Source organism: Acanthopagrus latus, chromosome 7 (assembly GCF_904848185.1).
Source record: "Acanthopagrus latus isolate v.2019 chromosome 7, fAcaLat1.1, whole genome shotgun sequence".
In the NCBI taxonomy this organism is placed as follows: Eukaryota; Metazoa; Chordata; class Actinopteri; order Spariformes; family Sparidae; genus Acanthopagrus; species Acanthopagrus latus.
In genome coordinates, this window is record NC_051045.1 from 20,436,856 (window position 1) to 20,461,551 (window position 24,696).

The following is a 24,696-nucleotide window of genomic DNA, read 5'->3' on the forward strand; positions in this document are numbered from 1 at the left end:
GAATTATCTGCCTGTCTCTGTCATCCACACTGACACCACAAAAGCCTCACGTTTGATGCTTAAACATGGAGCTTTTGAGTCGCTACCAGACACATTTCATCCTCGATGATCCGCGCAGAATTTAATTTGCCTAGGTGTTTCTCTTGGATTAATTTTCTGACAGTAAAATCGCTTGTGTGGCCTGTTTTAAATCAGCCATACTACATTATGCCGTCACATCGACAATCAAGAATATCATCTGCGTACTTTTCAGCCTCCTGCCTGCACTGTTTGGTGTCATACATATAAGTACCAGTTTTTAACAATAAATGTTGAACTTAATCTGTTTTTTAACCACGCAACTGACTCAGAAGTCATTTAACCAGTCCTACATGTTGAGGCACTGTCAACTGCTTACTTTGGTTTGAGACAGGATATTACAGCATACATTTACTATACTTTTGCCCAATCTCTTCATCCTCCGTCAGGTCTAGATCTGTATTGGTCCCTTTGAATGGTTTTCAGGGATACATCACTGAAGCTTTTTTTCTCATATTAACTCCAAAACAATGTCCACAGTGTAGCGCACAGCAGGAGCTTGCCTGTGTCAGAGGAATTCATGATGAAATACTCTGTTTGGTTTAGGCCATTGGTGGCTCCTTAGTAGAGTGTGCAGCAAGAAGATGATTCCTTCTTAATGATAACTGTCTTTGCATTGATCAATATTACATGTATTTAGATGCATCCACAATATCAATAAAAGAGCTGAAAGCGATGCACAGTCAAGCGTAAAAGAGTATGAAGCATCTTCACTCCGTGCAACGTCATCAACATACCGACTTGCTCGCTGTGGATTCTACAGACAATGACCTGCTCTATTCATGCATGGGTTCAATCAGACATTACACAGACTTTGTACAGGGAGCTGACAGCGTAAAATCTATTTAATGTCTGGCCCAACTTCTTTGGACATTTGTTTCAGCTCCTTCATGTAGTCTTAATGTAGCAGTCTGGGCAGGATCTAGGTATAGGCAATCCAGGCACAAACCTCAGGCCTTATTGCCACTACGGGGCCCAGACAGACGAGAAAAGAATTGCCTGCTGTTGAACGGCATGACAACATTACACTGTAAATTGCAGGCTGTATTTTAAATTGAAACCCAATCTGGATTCTCATTGAAAGGTTACATTGAATGTTAGAGTTCGCAAAATGTGAGGACCCAAGTGCAGACAGTGAGGCACGCAAGTTGGAAACATAAAGCAAGCTCTATTTACAAAAGCGGTATCCAAAATTTCAAAGTGCAGGCAACAAATGGTTGGAGACGAAAAGGCAACAAAACAGAATCCAAGAAAAAAAAATGTGAAATGCAAAAGCAAAGATGAAAGTGACAGGGAACACTGAGGACACGCAAGGACCAAACGAGGACAAACAACAGCAGGGGGAAAATAAGTCCTGACAACAGAAAATGCAAGAGATGCAGGACTGACAATTTAACAGATGAAACACAGGTATACTCAGAAAAGGGGTGGGAAAGAGACAAAGACGGGAAGCGGGAAGTCCAAACAAGACACATGAGATCTAAACTAAATAACCAAAGTCACAGCATAGACCTTTGGGGACCACAAGCATCTTTCTGTCAGATTGTATATAAGTAAACCACAATCAGAGAGGCTGATATAGAACGGTGGAAAGTAATTTTCCAGGATGCGAACCTGAGATAGTCTCAGCCTCCTCTGGGTCTGTTTGCAGTGGTGGAACAATTCCTCTGACACAGAGCTCACACACTGCACACTCGCATGCAACACACTCACGTACTCAGTAATAATGGCCGTGAATAGATGTCTGCCAAATATTCTCACTTCTTCCCTCTCATTTATTCTCACTTGGCGCGCAGTTGGAGATGGAAAGCGGTCGACCTGCCGCAGCAAAGTTTGGATGTGTTGTCAATGTATTCTGGAGCCGGTCCAGTTTAGGTTTTATGTGTTGAGGAGTAGTTGAACATCATTTAAGACACTGACATATCAAGGATGTGCACTGGGAACTGCTCAAGTACTCTATAAGTGCATAAATGTGTGAAAGTTGAGGAAAAACTGTGAGTGATTGCTGGAATTAAACACAACACCACAATTCATGCCCTGTTTGTTGTGAAAAAAGACTCACTGTAAACAAATCAACATTTATTGGGAGCACTTAGTTAGGAAGTCAGAGATTTTATCTTGGATCTGCTCACAGATTCTACACCTTCTGGAATTAATTATAATGGAGGACATTTAGTAAACCATACTCAGAGGAATGTAATATTATACATCATTAGATTGTGCAGTTGTAGTCCAATGTCCCTGCACAGTTCAGATCCTCCCTCTGAAATTGAATCCAGACCATTACAGAGCTATTGTGGGGATCACTTTCTGTTGTGATAAGCAGGAGTAACAATATGTCTACCATATGCAAGAACAGTCTGGAATAGCAATATCAGGGAAAAGATTTACACAAATACCAAGTGCTCGGGTGACTAACTGCTCTCTCATGAATCTTTTCTGTGTAAGAGACTCAGTCTCAATTAAATTCTACTCTTCCCTCAGCCTTAATTGATGAGATCTGGCGAAGTTTTTAGGCTCCTGACTGTGACATGTGCTTTCGTTTTAGTCAGTTGCCGCTGCTGTGTGGAGCGTCTCTCATCCCCATCTCATCCCAACCTCCCTGCTCATGAAATGATTGATCTGTTTGCTTTTTAGGATTATTCCTGTTACTGCCTCCCTCAGATTATTCCAAAGTGACACATTTTTCTCCTTTGGCCTGTTTTTCTTTTGTATGGTTAAGTGAACTCAGCATTCACCACAGAGTAGCTAATCTGATTGTGCAGCCGCCCAGTACGATTCCAACAAGACTCTTGAAATCAACCCCAAAACTACCCTTGATATGGTTCTTTTTGTGTTTTTTGGGGCCAAATAACAGTTGATGTAAGTCTTGTGAAACTTAGCAAGAGCTCTGCAAGGAAGAAATTCTGCCCTTCTGTCTATTGCTGCAGTTGTTGATCTTAATTGCACAAAAGTACAGGTTACATCATCCTTTAATCATCACAGGAAGGGGATCCCAGTCTAATAGTCCTTTTCCACCAAGGCGGTTGAGCTGCTTGTTCAAAGCCAGGGTCTACTCTGGGACCAGTTAAGTTTCAACAGCCAAAGAACTGACTGGAAACAAAAGTTGCAGAGTAGCACCAACGCAGACAGGGTTATCTTTACCAAGGACAAACTAAAGCCACTTACATGACTGCTATTTCCTAAAACCAAAGTTAGTGTAGCGCGTTCCGACTTATCCACGGGTGAGTTAACAGAATATTTTGACTGTGAAATTGGAGACGTATACACTGACTGATGTGACACCACGTTGGCTCTCGTGCTTGTGGAAACTGGTTCGTGAAAGGTTCACAGAGAACTGCGGAGGGAATAACTGTTTTCTGAAGAGGGTAAATCTGCTTTCAATGGAGGAAAATTAAGCTTTCTATAATGGTGGTTTTGGCCACCAGCAGAGACAACAGAGCCAATTACCTCTGAACAGCTGACCTTTTCCTACCAATCGTTGTGTTAAATACTTGCAGTGAAGACTCACAAAAAAGCAGCTGTGCGTGACAAAGACTCTGGCTCCTCTGCAAAGAATTGCTGATCTGGAGCACGAGCAAACCCAAAGGTCATATGTTTCGCATAAGTGCCTTTAATAGGACAGTGTTAAACAGTCTTAATTATTTGAGTTATGCAGTATTTCTGCCAAGTATCAGCACATTATTTTTTTCGTTACTACAGTGACACAAATGGGAGGGTTTTTAATGAACAGCGAGCTCTGCTTCCACTGAGCTGTTTCCAAACACGTAACTTTACCCCAGCGGTTGTGAACTTTCATCTACAGTTTTCAGGCACAATAAAACTGCTAATGAGGGTTCTTTGAGAACACTTTAACACCGTAATTAGGTCTAAATTCTTTTTAAAAAGCACACCTCCAGTGGTGAAAAATGGTGGGAAAGTAGAGTGAAAGTGGAAAATTTGCTTTAAACCTTTCCTTCAGTCTCGCCTCTGTTTGCCTCCATCCATCTTCCAGTGTAGCATCATCAGTTAGCCGGCCGAGGATTTCAACAAGAAAACAGTTCTGCTCTCCGTGTCTTTCTCACTCCCTTCCCCTCTCTCTTCAGTGCCCAAGTAAAATCATCAACCAGCCAGGCAGAGAGTTTGGCAGCACAAAGGACTTCCCTGACTCGGTGCTGCATTTTGCCCGCAACCACCCGTTGATGTGGCGGCCGGTGCATCCCGCCCTGCGCCAGCCTGTGCTCGTAAAGGCTAACATTCCTTACAAGCTGAAACAAATCGTGGTGGACCGGGTCGAGGCGGAGGACGGGCAGTACGACGTCATGTTCATAGGCACAGGTAAGTGTACGATTTCCAAAATCGCAAAGCTATTATCTACAATTTTTAGAGATCAGGAGCCTGACTGCGACTAGCTCGAGGTCAAACGGGGAATTCTGTCTGTCGTCTTGAGGATGAAGTTTCATTGAGCCATGTGGAGAAGTCTGTTTGCATTTGCTTGCTTGTCTTTCAGACGTTGGTACAGTGTTGAAGGTCATCGCTTTGCACAGTGGGAACAGCCTGGAGACTGAGGAAGTCACTCTGGAGGAGCTACAAGTCTTTAAAGTAAGTTTTACCCCATCAGGTGTCATAATAATTCTGTTCTTTGTTCCTTTCTTTGTGTATTTTTTCCTCCTAATCTTTAAAGAAAATGTATCTGCTTTAATTTCCTCACTATCACATGTGTTTTTTTGTTTGTTTTTCTCAGTCTAAGCCTTTTACCACATTGTGAAATGTCTAAGGTCAATTATTGTCATTATTGCAGGTGCCAACTCCAATTACATCAATGGACATATCAGTGAAAAGGGTACGTTGATGTGACTGTAGTTATAAATTTTATTGCTCACGTCCATTAACCCGACTGTTCTCCATTATGCCTCACCTTCTTTTTTCTCCTCATCATTTCAAACAGCAAGCCCTGTATGTGGGCTCTCCAGCAGGTGTAGCGCAGGTGAAGCTGCATCGCTGTGAGACTTATGGGAAGGCCTGTGCTGAGTGCTGCCTGGCCAGAGACCCTTACTGCGCCTGGGATGGATCACTATGTGCACGATACATGCCCAACAGCAAACGCCGCTTCCGCAGACAGGACATCAGGCATGGAAACCCTGTGCTTCAGTGTCTGGATCAGAACCTGAGTGGTAAGTGTCACTTCTTACTCGGCATTTCTGCATTGAAATGTCCTTTTAGTATGTTTTGATGGGTTGTGGATTTAAGATTATCCCAAATGTTTCCAACAATGTTTAAACCCAGTGATATCAGATCTGTGATAGTGTGTTCCATTTGGACACCTGATGTTCACCTGATGTGCAAACATCAGATGACATATCAGAGAGTGAGGAAGGAAATGAGCAAATGCGACTCATAGCGAAAATAAAAGTTCTGAACATTATCCGTCCTTGAACATTTCCGCCTGAGTGACGTAGATAGATTTTCATCAGCAAGGGTGGTTGTTTAACATCGAGTACAACAGCTGCTAAATTAACTGTAACATGCCAAACGAGCTGCTTGGTGTAAATTTGCAAATGTGTGACATGGTGATGTAGTGGGATGTCACAAAGTCCCAGAATTAAAGATGGGACTACTGATGAGGCGTTTCAGTAGTAGTGTTTCCTGTGGGAGAGAGGAGTTTCTGTTGGTGCAGACTTTGACTTTTATAACTTTAAAGATTTTTTACATTTACAAGAACCTCTATAAAAAAAAACAAAACTGAAGGAAAGGAACAAAAGACAAGCATAATAGTTCTCCCTTTGAGAGGTGATCCAGGTGATCAGACTGTTTCTTCAAATGATGGTTAATGCCGGGAAGTGTCAGTGGAGGACGCTTCATTTGCTCCACCATTAGAAGTGAAAAGGAAAATCAAGACCAGAAGGAAAGCTAAATTATGTACAAGTGGTTCAATAATTCAAGCCAACAAACACAAAATATTGTGACTGATATTTCTAAACAGGGGCGACTGTCAGCCACAAAAACACTCTCTGGCTTAAATCGTGAGAAACAGGCACAAAGTGGGCTGTGTGAAACTGATGTTGTACAGCATATCAGACAGAAGATACAAGTTAGCTCCTCAGTAACACACGTCTGTTTACACATTACTCATTCAGTGTATGTGGAACACAAACTTGACCTTATTTCACACCAGATCTCACACCTCGTTATGTTCGGGAGCCATTTGTGTTCATGAGAGATGAGAAATATACAGACAAACTCAGACATGTTATAAATAGATCTCCATATCTTTTGGCACTGATCCTTAACAACCTGGGAAAGAGGAATGAAAGATGGAATGTGTGTGTGTGTGTGTGTGTGTGTGTGTGTGTGTGTGTGTGTGTGTGTGTGTGTGTGTGTGTGTGAGAGAGAGAGAGAGAGAGACTGACAGCTCAGGCTATCATTCATCAGTGATCATACGGAAAGCAAGTACAAACAAAGAGTAGGAAAACAAATGGGGATGAGGTGAGGGTTAAAAACAAGCGTGAAGACAGGCGAAGACGAGCAAAGAAAACGAGGCTGTGGAGAGGCGGGATGAAAGGGCGTGTGCATGTTTTGGTTGTGTGTTTGCTCACCTGAGTGCAGCTATGGTGCTGAGGTGACGAAAAATGCCGCCCTCTGGGCCTTTGGATGAAGCCACATTGTACAAGGTTTCCTTGTGCCAAGGTGTCAAGTTGTAGACAAGTCAAATCCACAGAGGCATGTGTTTCCTCTGCTAAGAGTAAAATATCATCCTAACATTCACTATTTGTCAAAAGGGATTTGTTCTCAATGTGCTCTCTCATGAACTCGGTACACAGAGGTACTGCCTGGTTTACAAACTGTGTCTCCAAATGAACATTCATTATTACAGACCGACATCACCTGTGTTTGGGGGAGGGTTGCAGCTCAGTAGTATTACCTGTGGTAATTTGAAGTTGTATCCTTCAAGAAATAGTTTGATATTTTGAAAAATGTGTTTCCTCCCGTTTCCAGTCTTTATTGTAAGCTCAGCTAACATCTTTATATTGAATGTACTGCTTACATGATTTGCTGTCAGTAAAGACAATCTACCCCAGACGAGGAGTGAAGTTTGATGCAGTGCTCTTCAGACTAAAAATCTTTCGCGCCATCTCTCTTTCAACCAGAAGAGCTTGATGTGATGGACGACAGGGTGGTGTATGCGACGGAGAACAACAGCACCTTCCTGGAGTGTGTTCCTCGCTCTCCACAAGCTTCCGTTACCTGGCTCGTCCAGCGTGACGACCGCAAGGAAGAGGTAAGATGATAAGTAATTCAAAAGTGATAAAATGCCACCGCATCCTAATGTATCTGTAATGGGAGGAAAGTGGGGCAGCCTGGAGAAGGATGATGGGAAGAATGAAGCCTCAGGCCAACAGTGGTCGGAGTAACTACCTTTAAAGTGAGATGTGCGTGTGAATTTGGCACGTGGTTGACACATTTGACAGCCATTTGACATATGGTTGAAATTAAGCCGTTATATTTCAAAGGAAAAACGTTTAAGTGCCCGTTCTCCTGGATAAACATTGAATTCTTTTCAAACCTTGACTGCATGTCACTGAAAGCTGAAGTGCCACTCAGTGTCTGCTGCTTACTGTGACTCAAACACAGTGTTGCAAAGTCCTTTCAAAGTGCTACTTTGGAAATTTGCACACCCACAGTAATCCTTCATTTGCTTGAGGGAATGTTTCTCTAAATTAACTGAGCGCCTCGGTCAGCCGCGCGAGTATTAAGGCATTACCACCCCTCTCGGTTTCCTAGCAAATAAACATTTGGCTGCCACTCCAGCTGACGAGGCTGCCATGTTTGTGTTGGCATAGAAGTAAAGAATCTGAGGAGTGGCAAAGTAGAGTAGATGGACTGAGAAAAATTAGGTATGAATAAATAGAGGAGAGACCTTAATTTGGGTAAGTAAGGAAAGAAAAAGAGAATGAGGGGAATTAAAGAGCTAGAGAAAGGGTTAAAACTAACAGTGACTGGATTCCTTGGTACATTCTTGCTGTTGCAGTTCAAGCTGAGAAAACAGTACAAAGAGCCACATTCATCCTCTTTCTTTCTTCATGCTATGAGGGGGATTGCATTATTTTTTTAATAGTTTGTTCACATCAGCCAGATGAATGGCCTCAAAGCAACACAGGGAAGCTGCAGTTTTCACAGGGATCTTTTCACAAAGACTTCTGCCTTTAGAATTGTTTGAAAGATAATTTTAAAACATCTTTTTTTGTCAATGCTGTCTTTATATGTTGCAAATGGCTGCGTGTTTTCTTTTATGTGAATAAATAAAAGTATATAATCGATCTTCAGTGTCCACTGCTGCAGCACCTCTATTCAGTCTCTATCTGGATGTTCCATTTTATTGCCTGTCTCTAATTGGGCCAAAGCAGGCACAGCCCACGCTGTTTCTTCATCAGCTCTGCTTGGGTCTTTTTAAGCACAGCTATGCTGGGCATATTCTTGAAATTAGTTTTAAATTGGTTGTGATATCACAACTATACAGAAGTTCTGACAGCTGGTTTTAAAAAAAGGCACAGTTTCTAGATTCCAGTGTTGTGCATTTCTCTGTGGGTTAGCATTTCGATACTTGCACAGTATGTGTTAAGCACCTAGAACTGCTCTATAATTAAAATGACATTTCACTTTCATCATTTTTGGACCTTTAAAAAAAATGTACTTGCAACAAAGCAACAACTTTGCATGCAAAGTTCAATCAATTTAAGCTGCCTGAACATATAAAATAATATTTGATAAAAATAAAATGTGATGTGACTACATCATCACTTCCCATTCTGAAACTAAACAAGATATTTTACAGTACATTTCAAGTGAATGTCAATATATGACAGTTAAGTGACATGTAGTCCCTCTGCCTTACTCAGGTGAAGCTGGACGATCGCGTGATGTCCACAGAGCAGGGCCTGCTGTTCCGTCGTCTCTTCCGCCAGGACGAAGGTGTTTACATCTGCCGCTCCCGAGAACACGGCTTCACACAAACCCTGGCCCGCCTCACTCTCGAAGTCCTCCAGGGGGAGACTGTGGACGAGCTCATGGCACGTGACAGCGCCGGTCTCTCTGACTCCTTCAAAGACCGGTCTTCAGGAGGCTACAGGGCCTGGATGCCCTGTAGCGCTTACAGCAGGAGCGGCTCTTCAAGCCAAATTGGCCAGTCACGCACGTGGTTCAAAGATATCATGCAGCTGATTGGGCCGTCGAACCTGCCACATGTGGAGGAGTACTGCGAGAGGATGTGGTGCAACGACAAGCTGAGGCGGAAACACAAGAGCATGCTGGAGAAATACCGCCAGGCGCAGGACAGTGCCAGGAAGGCTCGCAGCAAGAGCTCTGGTGAACGGAACCGGACGCCAAGGGATCTCAGCGCATGGGAAGAGTAACGGAGGGAGAGCAAGCAGGGGAACATAAAAGAAAGAAAAGGAGAAAGATTCCACTACAGGACAAAATTGATTTAACAGCAAAAAGGGTCAAAACCAGCATCAACTCCCAATGGTTGAAACTTTGGCACTTGGCGTTGTAAGAATGAGGTAGCTCAGAGCTGATCGTAACAGAGTGGATTTTTTATAAAATCAGTGTATTTTTAGGTCTGGTGTTAGGGGTTGGTTCTGGATAGGACCCAGAAAATACAGAAGTGTTTGGTTGTCTGGAAGGACGGAGCCAAAAGAGACTGCTACTGAACTGAACAGGCTGTTCCTGATGTAAAAGTATAAAGATTTTGAATAACGAGGAGACCAGAGACAATCTTTCAAATACAATCAGAAGATGCAAACCAAGGACTCATCCCTCGCTCACATTCAAGCTCATGTATACTTTAACTGATACTGAAATAGCAGACATTGCTTTCATTTCATCCAGTCATAAAAAAAACTTCACAACCTCAGATTTATTAAACATATGCATGCTTTCGGACTGATTTTACAGACAGCCTTGTGTACTCTTTGAACTGTTCATGTTGGCTTTTAGGATTCCTAGACTGGGGCTTCAAGAGAGAGGACCATCACTTCACACTCTATATCTTTGGATCGCAAAATTAAAAAGTGACGCCCTGACACACAAGGACACAAACACTTTGTTTCCTTTAGTTCTCACTACCCTTTCCATCCAAGTTCGACACAGTCACATTTCACACAATCACAATCACTGGATTTATAACTTGGTATTTAATGGGCCATGTTTCTTGCCTTGCTCTGCATGTTTTGATTAAATATTCATGTGTGACTTCAGTTTAAGACATAACTGACTTTGCAGTGTATTTATGAGAGTCATATATGGCTAATACACACAAGCTTAGACACTCACTGTATCTGATCAGTGTACATGGACACACACCACCATAAACTCAGATCCCACTCACCCATCACACTGAAGCATAAGCTCAACTAGCTCAAACTGGAAGCTACCGTGAGACGACTGTTGATGGTTCAACAGATTAAAGGCACATTGCTTTGTTTTTACTGCTGTGGGGTAAACGTTCCATTAAACACCAGCTCCAGATCCAGATTCCCCCCTCACCGACCCTTAGAGGGATATTTCACAGAGGCTTTTTTTCATGCTGTTGGGTGCATACCGCAACACCTCTGGGAATGTACCTAATGACTGCAGTCAAGCTCTGATATTTGCATCCTTGGGGATCATTATGCATGTCAGCCCAATGAAAACTAAGTCTGTGACATAAAAATTAATCCAGCAAGTGGACCCACAAATGGGAATTATTATCCAATTTTTTGGTTATTCATTTTTATTACATGAGCAATTGTTTGACATGATGGCCATTACCATCTTGTTTCTTTCGGAGCCTGAAGTTCCCCAAAGCATACCCTGCTTTATTGTTTATATTTAACTCTAAATGGGACCATCATGTACAAAATGAACATCACGCTGTATTGACAAAGACTTGAAACTAGCGATTGAGACCATAAACTAAGTTGTGCTAAATGTTTACTGCAGTTAGTGAGAAAAGGATCATTTTCTCATAGGCTTACATACAATAAAACTTCATTTTGTAACCACTGAAGTTGGCAGTTACAATTTTTCAGATCCAGAAGCTCTGGCCATATTTAAAATCATTGACAGTCCAAAAAAGGTGAAACATCAGATTTTAACGAAGCCCAAGGTGAAAAGTGCTTTCGTCTATCAAACCAACAGTTAAAAACATCCAAAATGGAGAAATTACATAACCTGACCTCCTTGCAGTAACCTCACCTCACATTTTAATCATCCACTAAACTCATGTTCCCACAGTTTCTCTGTCCCAAGTGACAATAAAAGGAACAATAGAAGGGGTCAGCTTCAATGGCCGAGTCCCCCTGTGCTTTCTGCTTTGTAAACACTGGTTTTAAGACGGTTCATGGCTTGAACACATGATAATCCACACTGTTACTGTCTTCAGGTTTGTTGTTAAAATATAACTTTCATGGTGAACAAAACCAAAAAAGGTTTTCCTTCAACAGGTAGCAGTTGGTGACCCAAATATGGGTTCAGACGTAATAAAAAGAGGGAAGGAGAGGAGAGACAGAAGGTAGGCGAGGATAACAAGCTTCAGTTTCAGTTTCAGTGAGGGGCTGTTTGAGGAAGGAAATGAGACCTAAAAATAATCATAGAATGACAAAGGAAGATAATGTGAATATTGTAAACTGATTGTGTTTTTAAATGAGTTTGAGGAGTTGCTTTCATCGGTATCACCTATGTAACAATTATATTACATCAATGGATGAATTGCAGTCCTCTAGTGACCTCCTCCAGCCCCATTCAAATTACGGCTACATAGACCATATGTCTACATACACCTAATAAACATTTGAAAAAAAATGTGCCTAAAATGTGTCTGTAGTAAGGGATTGTCAAATCAAAAATTTGATTTTTGATTAATCGTTCTTCTTTAATCTTTGTCCCTGTGTGTAAGAAATCCAAGCTGTTAATTTCTTTGCAGTCATGTGTTTTCAATCATAAACTGTACAAAGGTTAACCATGCTTATTGGATTAATTTGATGACAACTCCACACATGCAGAAACACAATCTGTTGCTGCCAAAGAATTAAGGACCACCAATATGGCTGCCAGAGTGTGAAATCCTTACCATGTGTGTACGTGTGGACGGTGGTATATCAATTATGGGAGTCGTCTCATTGTTTAAAATTAGCCAGGAAGCACCAGTGAACTTGGTGACCTTTTTCTAACCTTTATGGCGTGTGAATGGCTTCTAACAGAACAATTATCAGGCTGGAGGATTAATTAAAAAGGCCAAGAGCGATTTTAAGGCATGAATGAATCAAAAGAAAAGGTACTATTAGCATCTTGTGGAGGCTGTATTTGAAAGACATACACATCTTTATCATTATTAAAACCCATTTCACCACAGTAAATGAGTATGAAGTGAGTATTTCAAAATGAGGCACATTATACTTTGTACAGCACACTCTAGCTAAGTTTATTTTCTTAGTTTGAGGACGGTGAGACCAGCTATTAAACTCTACTTATGGTGTTTTGTCTAATAATATTGTTTCTGATGTGTATCTAAAATGAAATAAATGAGAGAATGACACTTAATTTATCTTGAACAAAAAAGTTCCTTGTTTGCAACCATCTTTGATTTCAATCTTGTAGTTTTTTTGGTGACAGCTACACATGTACTTGGTCTGGTCTTTGGTTTATGAAGATGATAACAAAATAAATTACTGCCACCAGAATATTAGGAATGTGATTGAGGTATAGCGTTTGTGATTGATTGTACAGTCTCAGTGTGTAAAATTTAGAAAAAAAAAAAAAAAAGGAAAAAAGAAAAGCAAAAGCTTTAAGATATTGGTAATTTGTGCATTTTTTGCAAATATGAATTTTTTTAGTTACTTACAAGATGTTTAAATGTGAGATATTGGTGCATGTTCAGAAAACACATCGGAAGCCTTCAAATGCATTTCAGTTGTTGTATAATGTGTTTGTGGCAATTTTTCAACTTACTCTTAAGGCGTCCACCCTCTATAGCTAGTTTCATGCAGTTTGTTGATACTTTAACTTTTATCTAAAAACATGTGGAATTTAGAGCTTTATTGTTCAAGTTCTGTATTTTAGAATATTTATATAAGGACAAGGACTCAAACATTCATCAACATGATCGATGTATTTTGACAGCTTTTGTAAAATCAATTTAAATCCAGCCAGAATTCATTAGGTTATTTGCCCGATCAGTGGCTCCTGCTGATTGGAGGCACACTAATTGAAAAATGCCTGATCATCAGGGCTATCTCAATTTTAGCAAACCAGAGGATCAGTCAGTGAAGGATGACACGGCATTCATGAAAAGCCAGTCGCCCAACAAATACACAGCAGCCATTCAACACCACTAAAGGCAAAAGGCAACAACACTCTTGTTGTAGAATTAAAGTGTAGGGGTCCTTGGATTAAAAATGAACATGATATAAGGGTGAACTATTCGTTTTTATTGTCCTGTAAAATTGTGCTGAATTGAGGTCTCTGACAGACCTTATTTGAATGCATATTTATGTTTTATTTAAATGTCTTTTTACCATGCATGCTATGTACTTGTGTGCTATTTACCAGTATTAAAAGTTGATTTTCTAACATAAGACGTGACCCCTGCCTGGCTATTTTACTTGAAGTTTGGAGAAAAAAGGAAATGGGGTTACTGTTTTGTCAGGGCAAGTCTAACGGCGCCAGTGACATAAACAAAGAGTGTTGTTCCCTGAAATGAACCGCTTTTATAAACCATAGCTTTTACTGCAGTGAAACCAAGACATGCTCTATTTAATACTAAATCAACAACATGCACACTGCACACCTGCAACAAGGCTGTTTGACATTTAATGTCAGGGTCAGACAGAGTGGCTCTACCTCCCATGTCTGCTTTCTTTCCATATGTATGAGGATCAACATGTTATGTGCTACAAATCTAAAAAAATGAAGGCACATTCCTTGGCTTTTTAGGGGTATTTTAAAGTTAAAACTGGGTTAGGGTTAGATAATGAGGGTCCCCATACTGTAGGTAAAATAACAAATATGTATCAGAGCAAACCTCTGGTATTTGCTCTGTCTTTATGTGAGCACTGAGGTGTCATTATAAGCAGGAGCACTTGTGGGTGCATGATTGCAGATTTACAGACCTGGTGTTGGCCCATTACCTTACCCTGGGTTACTCGGTCTGGCCATGCGTGTGATTGGAGGGTAATTGGGCTGTAACATCTGTGGAAAAAGTGCACTAACAATGGCTGCTTGTAGCTTCAGCAAACAGACCAGCTCATAAAACCCAACCTGCAACTAAAGCCACTAAACGACTTCACACCCGGACAATTATTGCAACCACACAAACTCACACAAAGGCAGGGTGAATGTGTGTGCATGCTGTGCACACACACAGATGTGAAGATGTGGATGCACAGATGTGGAAGACCCGCAAATACACAGGTTTACACACACTGCCCTCTATAAAACTCCAAAATGCAAATTCTGTCTCCACTGTATAAAAAGGGAGTGTCCCCGGTGTTTATGTTGTCAGCAGTTTGGTGGGTCAAACCTCAAAAAACAGATTTTAACTCGAATGCTTATGTACGCAAATTACCCACGTATACACAGAGGAACACACACTGAAAGCCATGGGAACAACTTACTGCAAGTCATTTCTAAATTCAGTATTTAGGGAACATACTTTTTGTGCATTTTTACATGGTAAAACAAAGTTCAGTTGAGAAAAGTATCGTCATCACTTTTAAATAACGATTTATTGAAGGTGATGATACAGAGAAAAAACGAATGCACATAAGTAAACCAGACAAGTTAAAGGGATCGGAAACATGCTTCATGAGGCCAATTTTTGTTTCCTCTAATTGAGTATGGGTATATTTAATGTTTATATATTTAACACATACAGCAAATCATAAATCCAAGTAATACCAAGTACCAAGTATTTTAACTCTTAAAACCCCCAGAGCTTTGGCGGCAATATTTCTAAGGGATACACACCCTGAAAGTGCTTTCTTTTAGGCGAGACTGAAAATTATTGAATTTTTGCTGTGTGCCATCTTTATTTACTATTCACCAGTAACACATATACTGATAATTACACATCTCAACAAATCCTCAAAGCGTTCCCTTTCCCATGACACCAAAAGTATTCAAATAAACCTTGTGGTTGCAGAGATATGCTCATTTTATTATGGATATGCAAATTTTGACCATGATGTCGGGTTTGGCTGGATTATACGGTAGTAAAATACAATTACACAATGAACAATTGCCACCCGATTTGCCTTTCATGTCCAGTATATTCCGTAACTTACTAAGGGTAACATACTTTAAGGCCCCCATCATTTGCAGTCTCCAGCAGTTGTCCACTCGCAGTATGTAGCTCCCTGTTTTATTGGCAGCTGAAAGTTTAGCCTATTTTTGGCAATCATGCAGCTTGTTTCCCTCACGTCAGACTAGCCAGCTCACAGAGGTGCATCGACCCAGCAAATAAAGCAAGAAAGCACGTGTCAGTGCCACCTGTTTATTTCTAAAATGATAACTGCACATTGTAGAGCTCTTAAATTTTGAAATGTCATCCAAAGACTGGAGGAGGGCTCGCTCCACCAGACTGGAGTTTCTGTGCCCCCTAAAGTGAAGGAAGTAGCTTCCTGGTTTGGCCACCTGCATCTGTTCATTTACCACAACCACCTCAGTGAAGTGCACAGCGACCTGGCTTTAATGTTTGTCACACTTCATCAGGCAGCGGCAGGCCTCATTTTAAACAGGTGACTGGGGACAGGGTGCACATATTTTTTCTTCTTTCTCAGAACAGTTTGCATGTTGACATTTTTATGCATTCACCATTTTTGGAATATTCCCAAATTTATGACAATTCTGGTTGAATAATTGATCCAGCAGGCAGATGTTGACGATTCTTGTCAATCTCAAACAGTGTGTGTAGCGCCCACATTACATAACATTCTCTCAAACTAATTTACATAATGTCTTAGACTACAGATTACTTTTCTCTTCATATTTATGGCATCCACTGAACAAATCCTTGTTTTTGGTGTCCACCAAACATATATAGCACCTGTCAGAGCTGTTTTCAGTGAAGATAATACATCAGAAATTATTACACCTCATCAGAAAAATTATAAATGCTGTGTTAAGACTCTTTTGATCAACAAGGAGTAACATGCACCATAATTACCGGTCTCCAGGTTGCAGGCACAAACTACACAGCTACTTTATAATCTTCAACTCTGTAAAACATTTTATATACATTCTCAAAAGCATGTGTACAACCACAGACACAATTAAAAAAAAAACCCACATGCACGCAATTACTTCTGACCGAGTTACACACTATCCAACGAGAACACACCCCATGGTTCAGTTTCTCCTGTTATGGTTGCGTCTCCTGTTATGTGCACTAAGTACAAACTTTGAACTTGACGAGGATGATATAACACTTTTTCACAGGCCCGGGACCACAGGGCAGTGTAAATCCACCGAAGGATTCAGAGGCTGATTGGAGACAGATTCCAGTTAAGAGGGGGATTTCCTATCCACGATCCTCAGATTCCTATAAGGATATTTTTATTTCCCCTCTTGGGTCATACTAGTCATCAGCACTTCAATTGTGGGTGGAAAAAAAAGACACAATTCCTGATGTTTAGAGGAATGTGTTAGGCATCGGGAGAGAAGGATTTGTGTTAAGTAAAAATGTTTATTTTAACAATAAAGGGGAACAAGGAAGGCGAGGGCAGGCAGGTGAGCAGGAGGAGACTGGTTACAGGGACATAAGTGGCAGCGCAAGTGAGCTGGAGAGGACAATGGAGCTGAAGGCTGAGCAGAGAGACGGTGGAGAAATCTGCACACGAGGCAAGCACAAACAGCCTCAAACGAAGACATCAAAAAGTACGTGCAAGATCAAAAACGACAAGCTAAGGCACAAGGAAAGCACGCTGGAGCGTCACCAGTAGAGACTGAACAATCTGGCACCAAAGTGAAGTGGAGATTGGGGTTATGTAGTGGCTGTTGATGAGTTTGATGAAGCTCAGGTGCGTCTCTCCGCTGCAGCTGCAAACCGCGGCCACAAGCACACACACTGGGAAGGAGCAGGTGAGGGAAAAGGAAGGGGGAAACAGGTCAGTGGATACAAATAGGATGAGATGGCATACAGCGTGACAGAATGTTATGTTGGAAATTAGCATTTTACTCATCAAAAATCTGCAAAAGACCCTAACATTTACTATTTGTCCCAGTTTTATGCAGTAGACTTCCAAATTCTATTCAAGTAATAAACCCCCAAAAAAGCATTATGTTTGGCAGCTATGGTTGATTTGATGATGGATAACAAATGGGTGCATGCCCCCCCCCCCTATTAAATTTTAAAAAATCAAACAAGACATCTGTTTACAATCTGAATCAACATGGCAATAGCAAACACACAGCTGAATTACTCAGTGGGTATCAAAGATTTTCAATTTTCATAGTCATTCTTGACTTATCACAGCTGGACAGCAAACCCATTATTTCAGCACACAACAAGCATGTGTCATATGATGTGTAACAAAACCACAGCTTTGTTATGGTTGAAAGAATTTGTTTTAAGAGTTTGGTATAAGACTAAAAACATTAAATCCTTGGCTTCTGTCAGATTTTAGTCTTTCACATAATGTATCATGACACCATGATGGACCGTGATGGCCAAATGACTTATTGCACTGTATTTTCTTTGGGATTTGATGTAGTGGGGGCGTTTATTGTTCATGAGGTTAAAGAGGTTCAACACGGATCACAATTCATCAATCAGGATACGCTGATCTTGGTAAATTTCCATAATTGGGATAACCATAAACTTGAATTGGATGTGTGGAAATACTATGGATTCAGCTAAAGAACAGCACAGACAGAGCTGTCCTTTATTCATGCAGGGGGACCTGCAGTCCGAACAAGGTCTGCAGTGCAAACCTGTGCATTTATGTATTAAGCACTCATCCCATAGAGTAACTGTGTGCACAGCCACAAGCCCTACATATGTCAAGACGATGAAAAACAGAATCCAGCTTGTGTTTGTCTCTAGACTAAAGATTACTAACACACTTTGATGATTTCATCTACTAACTTTGAGGTATTTATTGCTTGTATGGAAGGAAGCCAAATTCTTGTTAATGCTATTACATTAAGTCGTGGCGTTTGTATGTAATTGCATATATACATTACAGACTTGTTTGGGCTTTAAAGATCAAGCTATATCAGGGCTAGACATCCAAGTTTAGGATCTTAGTGTCTCATTTAAATCTTTCCGTGGTAATGCACAGTCCTCTTGTGGCTGTCTAAACTATAGGAAGCCATAAGGAAACACACTTGAACTGTTTACAGTGCAGTCACATGTAAACACAGGCAAAGATCCATCAGGATAATTCTGATTCATGGATTTAATGGTATTACTGTAAATGAGTCTATTTGGATACATATAATGGACATAATGGACCAAACTGAATGGACTTAGATTACTTTAATGATGCCATACCCACTGGTTAGCAGTTCGCAGGACTTTTGCCAACAAAAAGACTGATAAGTTGACAGCAACACTCATTAAATAAAGTGTATTAATGTGATGCATAATATCCAATAAGAAAGACTGTTGCTGAAAGCTCAGTACTCCAAGGACAATCAACAAAACGGAAGAGTTGTAAAAGTGGCTAAACATGTGCTGTAAGTGTTGCAAGTATATATTAGCTCAGCAGTGGTTCAGCTTTCTCCTTCTCGCCTCCACTGTTTCCTTCGCTAACACCCAAAAAATCTTGCGTTCCTGCCTCTGATGCAGTTTTCAACACTCATGGAGCCGGAGTCCTGTGTCCCAGTGTCAGTTTATATGTATTCAGATACGTTTTACATTGAAAGCTGTGGGACAAAGCAGCTTTATAACCTCTTATTTAGTTTTATTACAGCACCTCACAGCAGTGTTTCTGCCTCAGAGGCAGTTTTCTCAGTCGGTCTGTTGGCCTCTGTTGGTCTCCTTTTATTTCTGGTCAGCTACAAAGCTTCCTCTTTTCCCGCTTTTCTTGTTCTGGTTGTGATCGTACCCATTGGAGCAGTCTGTTGAACTCATTGATCCTGATTAGAGGCATGAGGTTTTCTTTTTATATCCATGTGCTGGAAAGAATCACTCACACTGAATCACTGCAGATCCTGCCCTGCTCGATAGTATTGTAACTTACCGGATGACTTGCTGATGTTTGTTGTGCCATAGTTCCACTGTGCCAAGAGTTTTATGTTCAGTTAAAGAAAATGACCGTTTAATGCAGTGACCACGTTTCCTGAATGTTAGTGAATGCGTTTGATGATAGCCAGTGTTGTGTGCTGCTGTGAAGCCTGAAAGTCTCCTCTGGTTCCTACAACAGTGACTAAGATTGCATGCCTGTGGTTTGGAGGACTGTCAGTCAACGAGCGAGGGAGCCCAAGCCAACTGCTCGTACAGAAGTGACACTGCAATGATATCCAGGCAGGTTTGCTATTTGGGCTGCATCCCACAGTAGCCTGTGTTTGGTTGGAGTAATATAGAGCAGCAAAACTGGCTAACATACAGTAGGTTCATTATTGAGGGATGCTACAGTATTACAACTTTCACAATATGTGTTTAATTATCTCTTGTAGTCTTCCAACTCACTGGCTTGCGAGACGGCAGTTATGAGTTTTGTTTTGCGTATTATCCTCGTCTTTCTCATCCGGTCTTTTTTTTATAGATTGTTACAAAAGCAAGGCTAGAACATATAAAATACCTTTTTCCCCCATCTCTCTGGTGACGCATAGTGATGAAAAGACCGGGTCTTGTAAGTTATTTTTGTCTTGTTAACCCATGACCGGGAAACCAACTCGTAAATTATTTCTTAAAGTTCTTTTTTCTTTTTTCCTCCAACCTTTCTTGTGGTCACAATCTGCGATCAAGTGTGACAGTAACTGCCCACTGCTGTGGTTGTGTGCTTTGAGCTGGGCTACTTAGGTGGTGAATGAGCGTTTATCGTGCACGCCACGCAGCAGTTTACTCGCTTATGGGCTCAGATCGAAACGTGAAACTAATTTTGTCTCTTTACCCGCAAAAGGAAAGAATAAATGCAGTGAGCAATAAAAGTGCATCACTCACTCTTTTTGACTGTAAGTATCTGCAGAAGAATCTGCTTTTCTCTCAGCGCAAAGACAGCTTAAAGTGAGGGAAATAGAAGAAGAAGTGAATTCTCTATGGAAAAATGGCCATAAAGTTGTTTACCAGCGGGATTTTACCAGACAAGACAAAATTTTTGTCTGCACCTCAAAAATCGTTTTAATCAAGGCTTGTAGAAAATGTGCTCCAAATCTTCTAAAGACTCGCACTGAAAATACAAACATGAGCAACCATGCAATGGTGAAGATGACTAATAGCAATGTGATTATGGTCGTTACATGAAGGTATTCTAATTAATTCCAGAACAATACATTCTTGTAAAAATGCTATATATAGTTCATTTAATCGGCGGTGTGAGAAAGGAGCACCATGGAGAAAAGTGAATTGGTGGCACTGGTCCAGGAGGTGTACTGAGACTGGCCTTTAGAATTATTCTCTTTAACAACAACATACCAAACACAAGAGTCTGCTATTTGATATATATTCAGATGATCCAGTCGTCATATATGAAAAGAATAAAACTAATTTAGAGACAAGGTGTTTCGAATCAGGTTGTTGCCTCATTAAGATATAAAAAGAGTGTTCCTTGGGTAAACTTTAAAAAAAAAAAAAAAATGAAATTCTTTACAAAATATCTGATTTGTAAGTAACGAAAAAGAGAAAACGGGCTTGTGGAAGGGAGTAGGTTTCTTTCAGCTCCATAAAACCTTTATCAGCATCACCTTATCTGTCGTTCAGAAAATAGCTAAATTCGTACCCTAATTGCTGGACATAATGATACTTGAGTTTGAGCATATCTGAAGGACAGTTTGGATGATGCATGATTCACCATGTCAGACGGAACTCATGACCGCACAGCTCAACATTCAGCTGACTTATGGCTACTAACAATGATTAACCCATGTTTGTGTGATTCCGTTAACTCTGTGTGGGCTCCTTTGACCATAATAAACATGAGGTAGACTGGAAAGCGAGAGAGGAACTACGAGCTACGCTGTTGAAAACCTTGAATTTTGTCATGTCCGTGTATAATGTACTTTCACTGGATGTTTTGAAAGACTGCTCGTGTTCCTGCCCTGACACGCAATAGAGTTGTTGCACTTTGTCTACATGGGTTCTTGTGAAGCATAAGTTTCATAACCATAGTTTTGAATGTTTGGCGCTCTCTGTCGCTGCCACTAGGAGCAGACTTCTGTGTCTCTGCCTGTGCCGGCGTGTGTGAGGTGACAGACAGGCAGCGAGAGCCCGCCCTCGCTCCCACCCCTGCACAGGACAGGTTCCAACACAGATCTCTGTTCAGGATTTGGAATATGTAAAATCCATCTTAGACGAATGCCTTAATTGCTCTAATATTTTTGGTAGAACTGATAACGTTGGAGCTTATTGATACTACAGTCCTTTTACATTTAGCTCCACAGCCTGTTTAATACCCTGTTTCAGTACCCGTCCCTTGCAAACGGTCCTGATCCTGCATGTTTGATTACATGTATGTATATGTGCATGTACATACACAATGTCAAAAAAAAGGGTGAGTAAAGGATTATTATTTGAAAAAAAAAAACTAGCATATGGCTGATTTAATGTATGGTACAAAGCTATGACATTTTAACTTTAACTATTCAGGTTACTCGAATTTTACTTAATGTTAGCTAATCTGAAAAGAACATTAGGTTCACACAGAGTTAACGTTACAGAGCCACAACGATAACATACACTCAGTATGCAGTCTCTAAAGGAAGGCTGAAGAAAAATTAAAGATCTGTAGTTGTAGGAAAGTCTCACGGGGAAAGAAAGCAAGTTTGGTCATTAATCTCTCATGTTCAGTCCCACTCGTCCTCCGGGAGAGAGAAATGAACAGTTTCTCAGTGTGCCACAACCTGTTAGGACTGTGAGCCGCGGCTGTTAAGGCATGCGTTCCTGTCTCAAGAATACAACTCATTCGTCATTAGATAGATAGTGTCATTACACCACAGTCTCAGAGGACACACAGTCCGTGCACATATGGCCCACTTTCAGCAGGACTGTATATTATTTATCATTCAGTATTCAGACCAGCGTCATTCCTCACTCTTTGACCCTTTCCACCAAACCACAAAAAAACCCCACTGTTCTTCACGGGTTGAGTGTGTTTGCTCTTTCAGAGTTCTTTCACAAAAACCACAGAAGAATTCCTCACTGCAGCTTGAAACAAAGCTTAATTAAATTGCTGTGGACGTTTTGAATCCGCCATGAAGACTTGACTTTTCTTTGGAATGAGCAGTGATTTGAAAGGGACTTATCCAAATTTAGTGATGGATATGCATACCCTTGAGAGGAGAGAGTTTCTCTGTTTTGTTGACAAGCAAGTCTCATAGCTGTAAAGTTTATAACAAATAAATAATTTTGACATTTAAACACTGAGGTCAAAAGAAATACTTCTCCTTAACAAGCTGACTGAAGTGCGCCAATAATTAATCCCAAGTGACAGTGGTGCAGAAAGTGGGAGAACAGTCTCTAGCTCAGGACTTTATCTATGAAAAACATTATATTGACATCAACTTTCTTCATCTACTGTAATAAAAATTCTGTCAACAGTTAACAAGTATTTTTTGGCTCTAACTCTACTCATAGGAACAGAACATCCAACAAATGCTTCCCCCAATATGGAAAATTATCCATTAATGGAGACAGACTGATTACTGCACTGTCGCCATTAAAAACACATATCATTTGCCAAAATGTTTCCTGTTTGACAGAATGTTGTATTCCTTAAGTAAAACCATATTCAGACACGGCAACAAAATATTGAAATATGATTCATGTTTTGTGCGTTTTGCCATACACAGAGCCAAGCGCTCAACTGTTTTTGTTTTGTTGAGCGCTCTTGAGATTCTCGTTCACATGGCAGTACAGGGTCGTAGCAGCATCCTGGGGCCTGTACCAGAAAGCAGGATGTGTATTTAACGAGTTAATTTCAGGGTTGACACTGGGTGTTCAAGAATTAGATTTTATTGTACTCTAATTTCTCCCACTCAAGCTTCAATTTCTCCACCTCCAGTTTGACTTTTTTTCAACAGCTCTTTCTTGTAAAGTACGTCAAGCTGGACGGTCCTCCCGTAGAGGACACAAGCTCTGTCTGCTCCAGCCTGACACAAATCAAACACATTAAGTTTTTTTTAACTTTTAAGCATTGTGCAAGGCTCACTTGAAAATGTGTACATTTCACATCGACCACCCATCTAAGGTTAATACATTACCCCTTGTCTCCTGTCTCCTAGCTCTTGAGGTGGAGGCCACAGGCTTGGTAGGCTCTTACCGCAAAATTTCCATCATAGCTGTGGAAGCAACGGAAACATTTTAGTACAGAGTGTACTTGAAGCAGTTCTTTTTATTGTAAGTCCCGCACGTAGACCAACACCATTAGCAAATCATTAAAGTTAATTCAATTATTGTCAAGTGTCCACACTCTCACCATCTGTCTCCCTAGTCTGTTGGACACAGCTGAAATAATAAGACTGAAGCTGTCATACACACACCATAAAAAGATAATGTATATATACAAGCAACATGTTAATTTAATGGAATACCTAACGTACACGCACACTATGGTCAGCTCTACTCGTGCTTAATTGATATTATGAGCTATTATAAGCCTCTAGCTGCTGCCAACAGTCCTTCCTGCATTCAGCAGCTGCAGCTGTGTTGCTTTTAGCTTGAATTATGTGTTACACTTATTACATATTTCTCTTGTATTATAGTTTGCTCTTCATTTATGAAGAACTCCAATGCTGCAAACACCTCCCCTTTTATATGAATACGCTCATCAATAGAAGGGAAATCCTGGGTTCACTAACAGAGTTGATAACCAGCTTTCTGTGTCCGCTCAGTGCAGTACAGGTCCCTGGTGCGTGCCTGCTCTCTGGCATTGTTGCTGTTGTTGTATGTACATATGTTTGGTTCCTTATGATGGAGAACATAAGAAATCCAATTTAAGGAACTGTGTTCTCAATCCATAGGATTACTGAGGATTGAAGTTCAAATGTATGAAGATTCAACCTTTAACTTGATATTAACTTTCTCTCAGGTAGTTTTTCTTGTAAAGCCGCATACAGTAGAGGACAAATTGAGGCTTGAAGGTTGATGGTTACAGGTTAGCCTGTGCTATACAACCAAACCAAAAGTGTTTCATAATAACTTTTTATATATAATTATATATTACATAATACTTTTTTAATCCACTATATTTTATGCTGAACTGTTTTCTGAGGTGTAGTGAGGCCAAATGTTGTATATTGGACTGTTAAAGCAATGCAGATGCTTCTTGTTAGTCCAGGACCTGGACTCTGTGTATTTACCCCACCCCCAGCCCCCACTGTGTATCGCATCATGACCATCATTCGTACAGCGATGACTCACCACTGGCGTCAGCTCATTTGCACTTGCATCTACAATGCAGCTGATCCACTTGCCGTTGCAACGTCGTCATCATTTTCTGGACGCAG

The 24,696-nt window shown here is 40.7% G+C and overlaps 1 protein-coding gene across 2 annotated transcripts in view; it reads left to right on the plus strand.

Moving 5' to 3' along the window:
• sema3bl (sema domain, immunoglobulin domain (Ig), short basic domain, secreted, (semaphorin) 3bl) overlaps positions 1-12,855 on the plus strand; it is a 69,147-nt gene extending 56,292 nt beyond the window's left edge. Inside the window, exons 11-16 of one of the 2 annotated variants that reach the window (XM_037104967.1) lie at positions 4,164-4,395; positions 4,568-4,659; positions 4,859-4,900; positions 5,006-5,231; positions 7,206-7,336; positions 8,955-12,855. In XM_037104967.1, the coding sequence (XP_036960862.1) occupies positions 4,164-4,395; positions 4,568-4,659; positions 4,859-4,900; positions 5,006-5,231; positions 7,206-7,336; positions 8,955-9,467 (1,236 nt within the window). In that variant the 3' untranslated portion in view covers positions 9,468-12,855. The remainder of the gene's footprint in view (positions 1-4,163; positions 4,396-4,567; positions 4,660-4,858; positions 4,901-5,005; positions 5,232-7,205; positions 7,337-8,954) is intronic. The other variant, XM_037104968.1, reaches the window with a different exon arrangement.
• The last annotated feature ends 11,841 nt before the right edge of the window (positions 12,856-24,696 follow it).